The sequence below is a fragment of the Malus sylvestris genome, chromosome 1, assembly GCF_916048215.2.
Source record: "Malus sylvestris chromosome 1, drMalSylv7.2, whole genome shotgun sequence".
Lineage (NCBI taxonomy): Eukaryota > Viridiplantae > Streptophyta > Magnoliopsida > Rosales > Rosaceae > Malus > Malus sylvestris.
In genome coordinates, this window is record NC_062260.1 from 10,835,595 (window position 1) to 10,853,922 (window position 18,328).

General features: G+C 36.4%; 2 protein-coding genes across 2 annotated transcripts; both read right to left on the reverse strand.

Annotated features, from left to right (window-relative positions):
* Positions 1-531: 531 nt before the first annotated feature.
* LOC126609634 (transcription factor bHLH131-like) lies at positions 532-1,554 on the reverse strand. The gene is made up of 4 exons (XM_050277529.1): positions 1,537-1,554; positions 1,184-1,424; positions 1,051-1,087; positions 532-988 (listed from the first exon to the last, which is right to left on the reverse strand). Exons 1-4 carry the CDS (start codon positions 1,552-1,554, stop codon positions 658-660), a joined length of 627 nt encoding a protein of 208 aa, XP_050133486.1. The 3' UTR covers positions 532-657.
* Positions 1,555-4,094: 2,540 nt separating this feature from the next.
* On the reverse strand, positions 4,095-17,782 carry LOC126632036 (kinesin-like protein KIN-14B). The gene is made up of 23 exons (XM_050302253.1): positions 17,300-17,782; positions 16,893-17,016; positions 16,552-16,638; positions 16,178-16,348; positions 15,911-16,017; positions 15,282-15,413; positions 14,990-15,168; positions 13,539-13,700; positions 13,095-13,186; positions 12,641-12,792; positions 12,157-12,330; positions 11,705-11,851; positions 10,595-10,783; positions 9,809-9,880; positions 9,193-9,248; positions 8,878-9,097; positions 8,161-8,352; positions 7,841-8,032; positions 7,165-7,515; positions 5,791-5,889; positions 5,295-5,435; positions 5,044-5,202; positions 4,095-4,736 (listed from the first exon to the last, which is right to left on the reverse strand). The coding sequence occupies exons 1-23, from the start codon at positions 17,576-17,578 to the stop codon at positions 4,281-4,283; spliced, it is 3,933 nt and encodes a 1,310-aa protein (XP_050158210.1). The 5' UTR covers positions 17,579-17,782; the 3' UTR covers positions 4,095-4,280.
* Between the last annotated feature and the right edge of the window lie 546 nt (positions 17,783-18,328).

Consider the following 18,328-nt stretch of genomic DNA (forward strand, 5'->3'; position numbering starts at 1 on the left):
GTAATGAACAGACAGAAAAAGTAGGGAAAGAGAAGCTTAGAGGAGAAGAAATGAGAATCTATATATTTTCGTAATGATGAAAATTTTACTAGTATTCACTCATATAGTAACACTAAGACAGGTAAGCTTAACAGCCTTTCCAACAGCATGACCATTGCTCCATTTCTCTAACATAATATATATATAAGGAAAACTAATGAAAATGGCTTGAAAACTTTAAGTTTTAACTAAAATGACAAAATAAAGGGTAAAGTAAATAGTACTATGATTGACTTTTTAGTGTAAAAATATGATTTTTCATTAAAGTTAACAGTACCGGGAGCTTTTCGTTAAAATTCTCTAATATATAACAACCTAATTAACTCCTCTCTTCATCAACTGACACGTCTCTCAATCTAGACCATCCATACTCTTCATTCCCTAACAGATTGAACAATTGCCCCCTCCAACCTCAAATGACGTTGCTTTTTTGCTTGACATGGATGAACAAGTTTAGAAACTTGATCTTTATTTATTTGTTTTGTGAATACGCATCCACAAAATACACATAGGTAGATAATACGATCGATTCCTATTAATGATCAATTAATAAATTTCGTTAGCCTAACACAAGGGATGCTAATCTCCTCAGATAAAAATAAAATAAAAAATAAAAAATCACCGAGGAAAAGGCAGCTTCTTACTAACATTTCTTGGCAAAACGGGGCGATCGGCAACCATCTTCAGTGCTCTCTTCAGCGCCACCACCCCTTCATTTCCACCACCTAACCTTTGCAACCACACCGCATTTTTACTCCTTCCACCCACTGTCACCATCTCAGCCCTCACAACCCTTCCCTTTACACAACTCGGTGCCCTTGTCATTTCTGATTTGAGCCCCGGCCTATCCTCACAGCTGCATGTGGCCTTGACAAGCCCTTCCTTCTCCCCCTCACATTGTTCGATACTTAACTTGTCAACCCCACCAGGTAAAACGCACTCGTCCCTCCTGTCCCCACCACGACAAGCTGCTTCGACTTCTGCTACCGCCTTTTAAGCTCCCTTACTTGCCGGACTGCCTCTGCAAGCAATGATGCCTTGTCCCCATCTGTATGTCAAGATTATGTTTAGAAAAATTTGCGAGACATTTTCCATGTTACACCATACAGATTCAAAACATAAATACATTTTATCAAACAATTACTTTGATTAACTTTGATTAAGTTTGGGAGGATGTCACGAAGAGTGGTATATTGACTGTTGATTCGCATCCTTCGCCTTTTCTCCGACTCACTGTGTTTCTTGGCGTCAATTAATTTGGCTTCTGCCTTTGAATTTGGTTTGAAGAAGTTTTTGTTGTAGATATTAGTATTCGTTGGGAAACTAATTTGTTTCGGATAATAACTTGGAGTGGATTGCATTGGACAAGCTAGAAAAACAAAGTCCTGTCCAAAAAGCAAAATCCAATCAAAAATATTGAAGGGAAATTGGACAAGATAATTGGAAACGGCAGAAAAACAAAAGGACTCGTAAATAGACGTGCATACGCACACCTACCTGTTGCAGTATAACCATGAAAAATAGCAGAGAAACAATTGATGGAACAACAGATTGATCTTTTTATACAGGAAACGTTCGGGAACGAAATCTTTCAAATAAATGCTACGATAAAATATATTTGCACTTAAATGTGAGTACGTGAAGCATTTAATCTTATAATTATGTGACACATTCAACCTAATAAACGGCATTTAATCTTATAATTACCAAACAATTTGTGATCATATAATAATAAATATATGTCCACCCCAGTCTTATTTTCCCACATATTTTTTAATAAAAATTTAATAGCAAATTTAATCTTACGTAAAAAGACTTCAAAAGCCCTTTTAAAAATTAGGGTTCTTTAGATATAGACCCTTACAACTTGTGATTTTTAGATAAAAACCATATATCTTTAAACATACAATATAAACCCAAAATTCAAATATGTTGCCACATTGAAATGAAGTGACCCATTACTTCAGATAATTTACAGCATGTGCCACAACCCTTCTAACGTTTTCTCACAATAAAGTAGAAAATTCTATTAAGAGTATGAATTCCACATCCAGAAAAAAAATGATATTGCATGTGCTTATAAGTAATTAGGCTACTCTCATATTGTCAATTGGTTTTATGGTGCAACCTCAACATTCTTCATGGTATTAGAGCAGGTTGTATTATATGTGAAGCAATGTCCACACGTGCTCCATGCAATGGCAAAGCTACATAGGAGCAAGGAGGGGTGACCGCCCCTCCCCTCACCGGAAATGAAACCCAGGAGTGAGTATCTACCCCTCCTCTTGCCGGAAATAAACCCCATGTTTTTTGCTGCTACTGTGTAGGCGTTGCGTGAGGCAGTTTAGTTTTCTGAAAACCCCAAGCCAAACGGCGTCCTGTTGGATATAGAAAAATGAAACCCCCCTTAAGTATAATGGTGTTGTTTGTATTCATTGAAAAATGTAAATAAATAAGACTGTAATATGGGGACCACTCATCCAAATTAACCTTATTGGAGCCCCCACAAACCAGCTCGAGAAGACAAGCGAACCTTCAAGCCACTGACCAGATTCCCCTTTCGCGCCTTCGCCCTTCCCCTCCAAGTTCCAACCTTCAAGCCAAACCACTGCCCAGCTTCAAAGGCTTTCATAGCTTACCTAAATTCCTCTCCAAAAATTGAGAACAACAATATATAAGCTTATGGCGTACCTGAATTCCTCCAAGTTGGCTCCTTCATCTTGTTTCTTGATTGAACCTCCAAATGACACGATTGAAATCAAGAACACTTGAAACATGAGATTAAAGTCTAGTTTGTGTAAAATCCTGAATTCAAAAAAAAAATTCCAAACCTAATTGCATGTCCAAATCCTTTACCTAAACTTGTTTGGCTCGGCTCACTAAATCGTAGGTGAAAACCTGTCCAATCAACGAGCAAAAAGAAAGTTACAAATTTTCAATATTTTTTTTAGGGAAAACAGAGGGAAACTGAGCTTTCCAGAGGAAGTCGAGATTGATGAGAATATGAAGAACCATATAGCATTCTGGTTTAAAATTATACCCACGTGGCTGACTAAACTTGTATCTTTAGGGACTTTGTAATGTGGTGAAACTAGATATCACCTCATAAGCAATAATGAAGACGCATAGCAATTTTTCACCATTAAAAAAAATTAGTGATATTTTTGGTGACTTTCGAGAGTTGTGAAAACTATAAGTTAGTGTATAAGCTTTTGACATTGGTTTTGGTGTTACTAGTTGCAACCGCTTCAGTGGAAAGAGCATTTTCTACTATAACTATTGTGAAAACACTATTGCGTAACAAAATAAGATATCAATGGTTGAAGGATAGAATGGTTGTTTACATTGAGAGATATATTTTTGCTTTTATTTGATAATGAGCCTATTATGCGACATTTTCACAACATGAAACGTTGCCAATAACAATTGTAATTTGTTTGTATTGATAAATTATGATCGACATTGATATTGTCTACAATATATCTAAGGGATTTAGTTAGTTGTCAACATTGTTGCGACCTCTTACCCTTTTATATTTAGCACCCCCCCCCCTCCCAAAATAATTCCTGGTTTCACCACTGGCTCCATGTCACGTAATTTTTGTTGTTCACTTGTTATGCTTGAAAATTCACCACACATGAGGTGGCACGTTAAGAGTATGAATCTCGCCTCAAGAAAAGAAAGGATTGTGCTTACAAGTAATTGAATTACTCGGTTTTATAGTTAAACCTCAACTTTCTTCAAATACTTTATTCGAAGTGGAAGACCAAGAATTCTGTCCTTCGAATGTTCAAAATTTTGTTGGAAGAACAAGAACTAAGTTTGTAGTTAATACGATATGCTAGGTGGTCCGAAAACAACACGGTTAATACCACATGTTGCACGAGTCCCATGTCGTTTGACACGAGACACGCCTAATTCTTTTTAGCATGGCAATAACGTTAATGAGTTATATGGCTAGTTAGGAAGTGAGGAATCAGTGCAAGTGATGCTCCCTCCTATGAATCTGGTCATAAAGTCACTCTAACATGTTTAAACTTGCACATGAACCACGATGAAGAAATAGAGAGTTAGTAATATGTTAGTGAGCCAATCACTGACATGCCTGTATACACACGACACGAATCAACAGATTACAAATCACAATACCAATTGTTTTGACACCTCAGAATGATAGTATTTGTTTCATACATACATCCGAAACAACGCAAACGATGGAGGTCCTAACAGATTTCCACATTTCATGACCTCATGTCTTTTAGGACTCCCCCCTTTTCAAGTTCGCCGACTAAATCCCTCAGACACGGAACTTTCATGGCTAAAGTCCTGTACAGCCTAGAATACCGAGCTCGTGTTCCATCGGCAGTCCTTGCCAAGGCAAGCAAGCTTAGAGCCTCAGGGAGTTGGGAGAATACATGTTTCATCTCCTCCAAGCTCATACTTTCCAGAACAGATGGTCTTGGGACGACCCTGACAACCTCACCACCTTTAGGTTCTTGAATCTTGGCATCTGCTTTAATGACCAGTTCTGAACTTGAGTTTGCTCCACACTTGATGATAAATGGGGTCGTGGAGCCTGTATTGAACTGCAGGACATTCCACTGCGCCACATCGGTTTCAGTATTAACCCCCACAAAATCTGTAGATGGTTTGCGAGCATGAGATTGCTCTTGAAGATCATCTTCTTCAGGAATAGACTGCAAGCAACATTAATAAGATTCAAGGGTGAAGCAAATGAAGGATCAGTCGAAAGCATTAACACATCAACTTTACAAGAAGCATCTGTTACAAAAGAGAAAATAAAGACATATTATGTGGCGAAATATCCTCTTACCAGACTGTCTCACAACATAAAATGCTTATATTACTATATCGTGAATACGGACAACTGATCAGGTTAATTTGTACCGGAACGCAACGCGTGGACCATATTCAGAGTCTAGCAAGAGAACATTACCCAGTATATGTATATGTATATTTATAAGTGTTCAGAATTTCATATACCTGGATGAGATGACGAGCATCAGCAATTTGTCTTTGTGCACATGGATGATCAATGTCCAGAAGAGAAGGCATCCGTTCAGCAAGTTCGTCCAGAGATGCAAGCATTAGTTTCTTCTTGTTCTTGGTTAAGGTGCTTACAGACGATTGTCTTATTAAATCCTGTATAAATAAATAAAGTAACGTTATATTATCTTGCTTCTAATTTACAAAAACCCAATCATTAAGTATCACACTAGAAGTACAAAGAGTACCTTGACTTGTTTCAATATGCCATCGAGGGAAATGAGAGATGCTAATCGTGCATCTTCACCAGCAGTGGAAGGATTTTGAATAGGTGGACCACCATCTTCCAATGTCATCAAGGCTACATCACTTCTTATTTGTTGCAAAATCTGATGCAATCAAGAAATCAGCATAATATCCGATAATGGGCACAAGAAGAGAATATCATTTCAGCCAACCAAGTTACCAACACAGAAAATGGAAACATAAAAAGAAGAATTCCAACTCGGATGCCAGTTGCCATTCAGTAATTTCCAAACATATGAAACTCTAATAAACCCGAAGGGCCAAAACTTTTGATTGCCCTTTTTCTTTTTAACGTAGATATTTTAGTAGAATTACATCCTTTTTGTTAGAAGGATTTCTTCCTTTCTGTTGGACATGCAAATTTTCATGTATGAAGTGCACAATATAGGTAAGAAATACTTTCTAAGATATGCACATGTATCAGTTAAGAATGATTACCTTTCTCCTTTTGTGATCAACAGACTCGAGAGCTGATCGCAGTTTTGCCACCTGTGCAGTATCTTCTGCCCCTTCTGATGCCAATGTACCAGCAATATCCTGGAACATGAAAGAAATTCAGAAATCAAAAAATAATTCATTGATAGAGCATCACAAAACAAGCTGCATCTTAGATATATATAGTAGAAGTATTTATATTGCATTTCATGTATAAAGGAAAATAAACATCGTTACTCCAAATTCAACAAGTAAACAACAAAAATGCTAATGGGCATAAATACAACAAAAAAGCTACCAAAAGATGAACAGAAAGACGCCAGTATATGGACCAATGTTTTGAAAAACTAGTATTGAGACTAGCATAGGTGGGTTTTTGGGTGGGGCTATCAAGAAAACGCCTTTGCCCAGTGGGAGTAAGCTATAGACTAGCCTAGGAACCTGAGGCGATAGCCTAGGGGTTTGAATTATCATAATTTTTCTTTAAACAGCCCAAACCCAAAACGACGTCGTTTTGGGCAAGGTGTTATAAAATTTACGCTAATGTTATATTCCTAAGTTTCTATGAATACAAAGGTACAGATTTCCCAGTTGCTTATTATCAAATTAATTAAGCCCTCAGGCATTTTGAGGGGAGAAAAATCAATAGCAAACCAACTATGTGGTGCTTACAATGTTTTAAAAGGCTTGCCTCAGGGCGCGCCTAGGTGCCCTCTGAGGCTGAGCTTGAGGGTTGCCACCCCTGTTTTGAGGGAGTGGGCGTAAGGCTTTGCCGAAGCCACCTAGGCGGCGGAAGGCGCGCCTCAGGGCTTTTTATTTTTTTATTTTTTTTTTTAACTCTCAAACCCAAATTTTGGGTAGGGTTTTAACTGACTCATACCTCTTCCTTGCACTATCGTCTCTCTGCTTTTTTTTCTGATTTTTATTTTTTATATAATGAATGTGTGTGCTGTCTGCGTGCATTGTAAGTGTGCTCATTGTGCTTTTCATCCCCAATTATATATATATATATATATATATATATATATATATATATATATGTCTACATATGTGTGTATGTATTTATAATATATGTGTGCTCAGAGTGATTATTGGTTAATAATCTTCTTGTTTTTAATATAATATGTGTACGCTTAGTGTATATATTAAAAAAGTAGGTCCTATGAGGCTTCGTCTCATGCCTCATGCCTAGGCCAGGCTATCCCTCGGATGCTTCGCCCACGCCTCACGCTTTTAATACACTGGGTGCTTATTATCGAAGTAATTGGGCCTCCGGGCATTTTAAAGGGATCAAAAGCAACATTAAGCCAACTATAATGTGGTGATCTCCGATACCTACTCTACAGTAGTACTAGCCTGCAATAAATCCATGCATACCTTCAAGTGCTGCAATTGAGAACTGTAGACCCGCTTTGAATACTCGGATAGAAGTTGGCCAAGAGCATCTGTATTAGGAGGCACTGCAGCACCAAGTCCAGCCATCCAACCATCCATGATTGCAGTTGAAAGGAGCTCCAACTGACCAGTTGTCCCTCCTGATGCATCCTCTCCAGTAACAGAGAGAAAGTCAAAATTTTCTGCAAGCCAGGATCTAAGTTGGCGCTGAAGCTCACCTGCTGGTGTATGCACAAACAGAGCCGCAAGAGCTTTGTTTGCAACTGCAAAACTTTTTGCTTCCTCATTTATTTCCTTAAGCTTTCCAGCAGTTACCTGCTGCCTTGGAGTATCCTGTACATTTGAATGCTTAGTGCTACATTATACAAACCATTTGCAACAAACGAGAACACTAGCAGAAAAAGGTTAAAATTATTAAAGTAGTGTACATATGGGTAGTGAAGAAGCACCAAAAAAGGGAAGAATGAGAAAGAGGTTCACAGAGAAAAGTGAAACCTCCACTCATTGTGCATTAAAATAGATTAAATGGCAGAAGCATAGCTAGATTTTTTTTTCCTCATCCTCGTCTGCCTAGTGCATGCGTGTTGAGATTCGCTTTTCTATCTATCCTTTATCCCTTGTTTATATACAGAGAGAGAGAGAGAGAGAGGACACTTACCTGATCAAGTCCTCGTATCTTTGATACAACTGATGAAAACTTTGACTTCTTTTCTGGCTTAAGGTTCACTTTGAAGCCTTGGATATGCTCATCAACATAGCGCACAGGAGATCTTCCAGGGCTGTTACCCCGGCTGGAACTTCTACTACGTCCAGTATTAACCTTCTCTAGAAAACTTTCAACCGGAGAAACCTATAATCGAAAAGAAGAAGAAATAATAAGCATTGGCAGCATCCCACCTCGAAATTGAGAAAATAACAAAGAAAAAGAAAAAGGAGCATACAAATAAAAAGTTAGTATCTATTATTTAACTCCATTACCTTGATGGACTGCAGCTCTGGTGATCTAGCAAGCAATGATCTAATATACAAAATTCTAACACGGGATACAAGCATGGTGTCCATTACCCTCTGTGGTTCCATTTTACGAATAAAAGAGAAAACAGCATCTCTTATTTCAGCAAGTATTTCATGCTCCCTAGAAGCCCCTGCTTTAATTACTGCAGCCAGAACCTGTAATTTGTAAAGAGACAGTTCATGTAACAACATCTCAAAGCTGCACACATTAAGTATCATTGACCATTAATATATGCCGGCCAAAAGAAAGATTATACGTAGTTCAAACTTGAAGGAATAAACAAGCTAGGTCAAGCAAAGCAATAGGTTGTTTAAATGTGGTGATCAGAGGCATCATACTGTAATGTTATTTTTTTAGGTTTAAGAAGATAAGACACTGAAATAAAAGATGGTGGAGGTGAAGGAGAGATGAGAGATCAGATAATAAATAGAACGTTTTACTAGAATCTAACTAAACACCAAGTTTAGAAAGTCTTAAGTTTTAAGCTTTAGTTTAATATTCTCCATGTTCCGGTCATTTCTATCATTTGTCATCTTCTTCCCTCCATTATTTACTCTCTCTCTCCCTCTTTGTCCGGTTTTTTTTTTAAATTTTATCAGACAAGAAGCACTTCCCAAAAACATCTTCTCTAAAAACTTTCAGTCATTTAAAAGCACTTCCCAAACGAACCCCAAGCATACCAGCATCAAAAGCTTATTTGCTCCATCCGAAATGGCAGCAAGGCTGTCATGCTGTTCAGGATCAAAGTCATTCAAGGCAGACGTAAGATATTCTCCTGCCGGGGTTGTTTTGACTTTCTCCACACCTGTTTTCACCAAAGCAACAGTACCCTCAGTCTTATCTGCAGCAGCTGCCAGTGATGAAGGAACAACATCCATCGAGTGTCCTCTACTATCATTCCTGTTTTAAATTATTGCGAAGAGAAAGTTTGATTAAGAAAGCTTTTTCTTTAAGGAAATAAGGGATGTTGAGTTATTTTATTCCAAAAGTCTTACCTCACAAGGTCCCGAGACTGAAAATTTAGCGGCCCCTTGGATGATGGACTTGACAACTGAAAATACACACAAACACATTAGAAATTTGTTGATACCCTAAACAAACCACAGTAGTAAAATTGCTTAAATATCACAAATGAGTAAAGGAACCAGCTTATTATCTGAAAATGGATTGTGATAGGACACCACACTTCTACAAACTCGTAAGCTTTTCATAGAATTTTGAACCCCTAAACTTTTTCACTCAATCCAATGGCATCATAATAAAGAACAATCAATACCATATGAATAAATGAAACTGTTACAATACAGTCGGGACTCAGAATGCTAACTTAAAAAAAAAATCATCACAACATCTTAAAGTGTTTTTATAACAATAAACACCCAGAATTACATCCAACCACCTGCACTCCACAGGTTTCCATGAATTACTGAATCAAGAAAAACAACGAAGGCAGAAAAAAAAATAAGCACATAAGATGCCACAAGGAAATGAGAAAAACCAGAAGAATGTAGCATATACATTAAATAGCATGTGTAACAATCAGATGAAGAAATAAACCTTTATATTGTGAAAGCGCACAACCACATCAAAAGGGGGATTAACAGAAATTACCTTTGGTGAGCCAGCCAAAGATGTTTTCTCTGTCAATCTATCAAATAACTTTTCATTTTCTTCATGCAACCTCTGGTGAGAGAGAGGGAGAGACGGAGGGAGGGGGAGACAGAGACAGAGAGAGCATTAGCCATCCTTTCAGAACACAAATAAGCATATAAAAATGTGCACATATCAATTGAAAATGGGAAAATAGATTAAAAAATAATAATATTTTCATGCTGGCATGCACAAACAATGACTTGGTACGAGATAACTCGTTGTGGAAGAACCTCTTCATAACACAATTTTTTGATCCCAAGGAATGTGCCTCTGGTTTTTTAAAATGACTCATTAAGTAAATATTATTTGAAAAAAAAATACAATTGTAATTTCAAAGGAAACCAAAATAGAATCAAGACTTTGTTACTTCACCAGTCTAGTTTATACTAGTTTTTATGGTCTAATGGTCTTCATCTTTACATGCCACTAGCAGTTTCTTAGCAAGGTCAGTTTGTGTCTATAAATATCAATTTTTTCCTTTGATGGAGTGTCATTATGAGTTAAAGTGAAAAGGTTAAAATCTAATCTCTTGCAGGGTTCAAGTCTATGTCGGTTTGTGAATTTGTTTCATGAGAAATGAAAATTGGTTTAGATTACAGATAGGATCGATAACAAATGTTCAAACACATGTACAACTAGAGATCTACACAAATATAAGAGGTCGTTTAACAAGGATCCATTGGCATTAAGTTGCAACCATTATTCTAGATACAGAAAACATAGAATTATGGAAGTATAGCACACCTCTATTAATGCGTCACGTTTTTTAAGCTCTTCTTCCAATTTCTTAGTTACTGGAGGAGAATCCATGCCGTCCCCCATTGCCTTGGAATTTGATAGAATTCCAGACCCTGGATCAGAGACTAATGGTGACCGATCTTCAGTGGAATGGAGGGTTTCACTGAGTTTGGACTCGATGCTTTTAATTTTGGCCTGTATCGAACAGTTAATGTTGCACAACACCATGTGGTGCAACATTGCACCGAAAAGTTTCTTGGTTAGGAAGCATAAATGAGAAACTTTCATATTATTACATGCGTCCACCAGAGTTCAACCATTTAATAATGCGATGTAATTGAAACCTTAAAACATGATCAATCAACTTGACAAGGAAAACGTGTGATAATCACTTTAATAAAGAACCACAATACCGAACAATTGAAACATAAATATTCACTTCAAAACTATGATATCAAGAGCAGAGTTAACTATGGAACATATCGAACAATATGCTGACCCAAATACACTTCAAACAATTTAATCACATTCTAATGAAAAATCATATGCCTACAAAATAATGGAGGATTTAAATTTTCTAACCCAAATTTTGGAGAAAAAAATCTAGAAAGTAGAATGCCATGAATCGACCAATTGCTCATATGAAGACTGCTATAAAGAAAGTGTCAAGATCTTTCCTTTTCTTCTTCGCTTGTCACATAAAAAACGTGTTTTGGAAATCTTCAGCCCACACGTATCATCTTAAACTAAATTTCAAGCCTGCACTATGTGCAGATAAATTTCTCAAACGAAAGTTGGCAACTATGACACAACTCATACTCTTGCATGCTAAACAAAGAATATTACAACGTCTTTTTAGCATGGACTCCTTGTTACATCTTACTGTAACCATGCTGATATGACATAGATGGGTATGATTATCTCTGTGGGAAATTCTTCTAAAAAATCATCTGAAAACATGTAACTCTTTTCTTGAGCACACGCTGGCATCAGACAAATATGCAGCATAGATTAAACTGAAAATATGAATGTATACAGTAGTTCCTGAAATATTTTAATGGAATCATTGTACTCTAAAACATATAAATGAGAAGATGATGCAGACACATGACCAACCTGCAAGGCCTGAATTGTAGAATCTCGTTGTTCAAGCTGCACTCTCTGGTCTTGCTCCAACTGTAACAGCTGAGCTACTTGATTTCTAAGCTGTGCATTTTGCTCCTTTTCTATCTTCTGCTTATCTGCAAGCATCATATTCTCTGCCTGCATCAAATGAGAATATTAAACCAGTTTAGAACCATGCTTACTAGACAAAACCACAGTATCATGGTTGAGAAGGAAAATTTATGAAAAAAAAATAGAAAATCACTAAATTAGAATACTAGTAACTCTGGAGAAGTTAATTAATTGGAGTGCAAATCCAAGCCGTATTTTCTAACATTTCAGCAAAGGCAGACACATTAAAAGTGGCTTCCAGAACATGTTCAAAGTACACAGGAAGTTTTACTGGCTTCCAGAAACATGCAAGTAAACTAGAAAGCTGTATCAAATTCAGGAAGTTATAAAACCTTTAAATCTGACTGTAACATATCCGATACTTTCCATGCCTTCTGCACTTCATTGAAGAGCAGGACACACTGATCATTTGAATCCTTGAGTGCGTGTTTATGTCCCAAAACCTCTTGTTTCAGATCTTGACTTTCTTTTTCCTTTTCATACAACTCCTTACGTGCATCATTTGCCTACAAGAACCATCACAAATTAAAATTCAGCAGAAATAAATTCATAATTTTGCTGATCACAGTTCCCTTATCTGCACAAGCTCGTAAGTAGATTGTCTTTCGAAGTGATTCTCACTTGTGTCAGCAGGGTTTTATTAAGGGCTCTTTGCTTCAATTAAAAGCAAGCTTTTTATGTTATGGTTTTTACTATTAGTATATCCAGTTTTAGTTAACAATGTCATGCCTATTCTATTTACTTGCTTTGATGTGCAATGGTGACAAAAAAGAAGAAAAAAACTCAAACTGAGAGAGAGAGAGAGAGAGAACTTACAATATCTCTCCATTTCTTTATCGTATCTCGATTCCCAAGGCTTAGAACAGCATTTCGAGCTCTAGAAGAGAAATTGAGAGATGATAATGTCTCCGACAAATTCGAAGCATTTGGAACGACGTTAACAATCATCAGAGTTTTTGAACTTCCACCTATAGAATTTTTTTTTTTTTTTTTTTTGTTTCAATAAGAATTCAAAACCAGTTTTCTAACAAGATTGATAAAAGGATTTAATATAAACCAACTGTACATGTTAGCAAGATAATTCCAGTCAAGCATACAGGGGAAAATAGGGTAATGGACACCACGGTCAATCACAAGTACCCATGAGACAGTTACAAACATATACATCTAGAAAAAGCATTATACAAATTGTTGTTCATTATCTTCCCTTCATCTTGGAATTGCACAGCCAAGATCAGTACTAACATAGACAATAAGGAGAATGGAATACCTAGTGAGTCTGCAAGTACTTTGGTAAGCATTGAATTTTCATAAGGTATAGCATCCTTTTTTGAAGTCAAAGAAGACAAAACATCTCCCAACCTACATGCACAGCGTCAAATCAGTAATATTTGAGTACAGGACGGCATGAGTAAATATAGAAGACACAAGATAACAGGTTGGCTTCAGCAGCCATGCAAAAACTTTTCAGTATGGGTTCAAAGGAAGCCGATATGTCTTTGTGATTGACATAAAATGTGACCACCTATGTAGTTTCCAAATTTGTATATGTAAAACATAGTTGACCACATGCTAAGAAATTATACAAAATGAAAATTATATACTGCTCATGAGTTCAAAACCAACATTAACCATTCTTTGAATTTATAGGCAACCTTCCTGGAAACCAAAACTTACTAAATTCACAAAAATCAGATAAGTCATCGTAACATACGCTGAAAGTGACTTCATGACATGCAACAAGTCTGTCACGCGCTCACTGCTATCATCTTCGGCAATTAATCCTTCACTTCCAGCCAAGTCAACTAGAGAAAGCTTGCTGTAGGTGTTTTCTCCAGTGATCAAATTGTTATAATATATATGTATCGTGACGATCCTGACAATAGTGAAGCAAGAATCTATTTTAGATAAATTAAAGCGTTGAGCAGTTGTAACACATAGGCAAGCATGCATGCAAAAACAAATGACTACACATACTGAACTTCTTTATCTAGTTTTCAAACTTGTTTCGGTATGGTATAGTTATATTTGTTATCCACTATTCCCCTTTCTTCAAATGTTATAACCCCTAAAAACTGGACAGTTCAGTGGTCTTTTTTCAAGTTTTGAGTAAGTATATGTTTAAGTTCCATCTCGTAGACTACATTGAGTAAGTAAAAGGAAACTATCTAGTCAGGGTTAGGCCACTTGATTGTAGCTTCAACCAAGTCTGGTCAAATGTCTGACAATATTCCACCATGTCAACAATTAACTTATAAAACTTTTCTCAAAAGATGAATTTTTATTACTTAATAGAAACTGTACAGCAAAGTGGGCAAGTAATTCACCATTAGTAGAAGTGAAAACAACACTAAATCAACAAACTACATGTATATGACACTAACACTACAGCTTTTCAATTGTGAACAATATCAGATGGGGATGTGTTCGGAAAAACAGAAGATACATGAGCCTGAAGAGCTACCCAAAACTTGACCTTCTCCCTTCAAAGATCCACTGATTCCTTTCTCACCAAATACCCAAATAATAGCCATCACCAGACAACCCCATTTCAGTTTAGCTTTTTTTTTCCACACCGAAAACCTTAAACTTAATTTGTATAAACTATGTAGCCATTAAAAGAAAAGAATTTAAGTAGATTAAATTGAGTAAACAAGTTATATAACCACTAAAAGTATTTTAGCAGATGAAAGTGAACAAAGTTTAATTTGCTATTAAATGAAGATTGTCTGCTAAAAGTGAACAAACAAGTTCAAGTTGCTATTTAATGAAGATTGTCTTTTTTATCATAGGAAACAAAACTTTTAACAAGTTGAAATAGATCCTTTTTTTTTTTTCTTTCAGAAAAGGTGTATGAGTTATAATGATCATTTTTGGTACCAAATTAGATGATAATGATCACTTCACTAATTGAGTGATCGCTGAACAGTGATGAGATTAAAACTGTTAAGAAAAACATCAGGAATTGTCAATATTAAAAAGAAAAAGAAAACAAAATCTCACAGTTTAAGCATGGTGTTCTCATTCAGTAATATGAAGGGTCTTCTTTTAAGAGAAAGATAGAGGTTACCATTTTAACTAAGTTACCAGAAGTATGACTTTACATTAAATACTAGCCATATAAAAAAGCGTATGAAAGTTTGAGGCTACAAAATTGGAACATACAAATGAGAAACATTGAACTTTGATGGATTATTTCCTCGGCTCTGAAATGCAGCTTTTAATACTTTAGAGAAGTCCAGTGGGTTATCAACTTTTTCCTGCACAAGTTCTACAAAGGATTCTGGTGATCCCATTCGAATCTTTGGTAGAGCATCTCCTGATTCTGGGAGTAAATCCCTCATCTAAAAGAAAACAGAAAGGATCCACATCAAACCATCATGAGGTTTCCATTCTCAAAAGCCATTCAAATAAATATAAACTAGAAAACATAAATACTAACAATAACAATAATTACCTGTTCGTTGTAGAGCTCGGAAACTGTAACAGAGAATTTAAATCTTGAAGTAGAAGTGGAATCAGAGTTGGATAAATCAAATAGTTCCTCGAATGACCGAGCATATAAACCACGATCATGGCTAGATCCTTCCTGAAAGAAGGTTAAAGAAGTCCAAATATCATTAAGCTGGTGGACAGATGAAACAATGATCATGAATTTCAAATGAAAAAACAAAAAAACAAGTACAGGTAAATCTCTTAGTGTACTAAAGACAAACCAAAAAGGCATGAAACACCCAGATTGAAAGACACATCCCACATTGCGCCTATTTAAATTCATGCATTAGTACATTGAATTTCATTTTTATTATGAGGTAACCATTTTAAAGAATTCTCCAGCTTACAGAAAGAAATGCAAAGAACAAGGAAAAGTCCTAAAAGGTTAAATTCTAACAGTGAAAAATCACTTCCAATATCTTTTCAAAAGTCTCTAATACATCAATTTAGAATTTTTGTTCTTTCAATATACAAGTTTGTTACAGTGTTCAGCATGTGAGTATAAACCTATATGCATCAGAAATGCATATCGCTAAAGACACAAACAAACAAACAAACACAGCGAGAGAAAAAAAAGGAAGAGATACCAACCATAGTGTGTGTCTTTCCCGAGTTGGTTTGTCCATATGCAAATATGGAAACATTATATCCATCCAATGCTGATTGTACCAGTGGTTGAACATCATGGAAAAGTTCAGCTGACAGACAAAAAATGTCAAAAGATAGTTTAGCAGCAGGCATGCTTTAAAGTAGGAGTATTTTTTTCCACAAGATCAAAGTAGGAGTATATGATTAAAATTTCACATAGTAGAACCACAAAAGAGGTGGAACCCATGAAAGAAGAATAGTTATTCTCACCCTGTCCAACATGAGGTCCATAAACTCTGTCAAGTTCAAAATCCTTCTTGGGGTTGGACAGGGCACCATCACCAGTATTGACACGGATATTGTAATCATCAGGATACTCAACAATTGAGGAACCTTCATCCTCAAATAACGGTCTTGTACGACAAAATACCTTTATGTTTCCTGGAATAAAAAAAGTCTAGTTAGAAAATACAGCCACAGTACCTCAACAATCTTGGAAATAAAAATATAACTGCTCATGCATGCGTACGTTTTTATGTGTGATGAATGTGTACAGGAGAGAGAGAGGGAGGGAGGGAGCGAGGGTGAAAGACAGAGAGAGATTGAGAGAATTCCAACAGAGAAAACTCACAGAAGATGAGTACCTTTGGCTGTCAATAAGTCATTGAACAACCTTCTCTTCTCATTGATGAGCGGAGAAATTCTGGCCTCAGTTTCAAGAGCAAACTGATCTGACATTTTTTTTAAGACAAACTTTCAAATCCATCAAGATGATCAAAGAACATGAATAAACCTTACAAAGAAGTAGTAAACAAGTGAGGAATATCAAATTCAAGACTACTCTTGAAGGGAAATTACATTCATATAGTTTTCATTTTGTAACATGTAATATCAAACCCTCTCCCATAAAACCCACTTGGGCCACTTCAAAAAATCCACCTTGAAAGCAGACCGCACAATCAAACAACATAACCAAATCCCTTACCTAGTTTTCGGGTTTTGTTCGCAAGAACGCCAAGATAACGTGTAGCTCGTTCGAGTTTCGCATTCGAGTATTCATGCAACTCACTTGCTTCTTGTCTCAACTCCAAGTAATCTTCTTTAGCAAGCTGTTCCAAAGAAGAAGATAAAAAAGGGCACCAAACCTCCTAAATCCAATATAATCTTCACATAAAAACAGAAGCAAAACTTCAGAAGCACCAATGAAGTTATCTACATGAATATGTTTCACATTATACCCAAAGCTTCAATTTTCAAAACCAATTGGCGCTAAACACACACACACACACCACACCACACTCTTAAAGCAGACTAATCACTAAGATTACCACTAATTCATCTCAAAACAAACTCTGAGCAAATTACAAAACCCAAAATCTCAAAACCCATTACCTTAACTTTATCCTTGAGCTTCTGGAGCTTGGAAGCCACAGCCTGGTTGTTGGAGTTGGAGTTGGAGTTGGAGTTGGCGAGCTCAGACTGAGCCAATGCCGACGCAGCCGAGATCGAGTATCGCCTAACTAGCGGCGCATCGGGCTTGTAATCGTCGTGATGGTCGAAGCTGGACGCCGCCGCATCCGCAGCCGAAGACGACGAAGAAGACAACTTCCTTGGCTCGAAGCCACTGACCTCCCAGTTCCACCTGTTTTTGTTGTTCCTCTGCTCCGCCATTGCCGTCGTAGTCGTCCCCCGAAAAACCTAGCCCCCAAACTGGAAACCCAATTTTCAAACCCCAAAAGAAGCCGAAATTGCTTCTCTGGCTATGGCTTTGGGCTCTGTGGACCTAGAAAATAGAGATCATCTAATTTCTGCCATTTTCTTTTGTATTTCCCTTTTTCCCCTCTTTCTTTCCGTCCATATGTGTATTCCCAAATATGGAACAAGGATAATTGCGAAGATATCTTCAAATTGTATTCGAATATCGTTTATCTAGGTTAATTTTCGTCACGTACTATTCATGTTTTTCTAAATAAAATATATTGAAAATAATTTTTTATTAAACGATGTAAGATAAATATACATGATTTGAAGATTCTCAAAATCCTTACAAAAACAAATCCGAAGGGATCTTCATTCCCCAATATGTATGGGTCAGGATTGGTAACTCGCATATTTTAACACTCGTATTGTAAGATGCACAACAACATGAATAACTAATTTTTAAGTCTTTCTCAAATACTATGTTATTGTTGATCAAAATATGAGTGCAAAGACAGGTTGCAAGTAAGAAATTTTAGATTTAATTTTCATTAAAAATGAATTTTAACAATATTATTATTAATTCAATATGAAACTAAGTCCATCTAATGTAGCATATTCAAAAAATACAAAACATAATCTCCATCTTTTAATATAAATAATATCGTATGATTAAAAAAATAAAGAAAAACAAAAAAATAGACTGTAAGTCTGTATTATATG

Bases quoted from the DNA above. Each gene is read 5' to 3' on its own strand.
- LOC126632036 (XM_050302253.1), bottom strand. From the start codon at position 17,578: ATGGCGGAGCAGAGGAACAACAAAAACAGGTGGAACTGGGAGGTCAGT. The intron at 5,203-5,294 runs GTACTCTTTGTA...TTATTTATACAG, and splicing joins GCATATTGAAACAAGTCAAG to GATTTAATAAGACAATCGTC. The intron at 4,737-5,043 runs GTATATGAAATT...TGTTGCTTGCAG, and splicing joins ATGCTCGTCATCTCATCCAG to TCTATTCCTGAAGAAGATGA.
- LOC126609634 (XM_050277529.1), bottom strand. The intron at 1,088-1,183 runs GTAATTGTTTGA...CTTGACATACAG, and splicing joins CTTAATCAAAGTTAATCAAA to ATGGGGACAAGGCATCATTG. The intron at 989-1,050 runs GCAAGTAAGGGA...TGGTGGGGACAG, and splicing joins TTGCTTGCAGAGGCAGTCCG to GAGGGACGAGTGCGTTTTAC.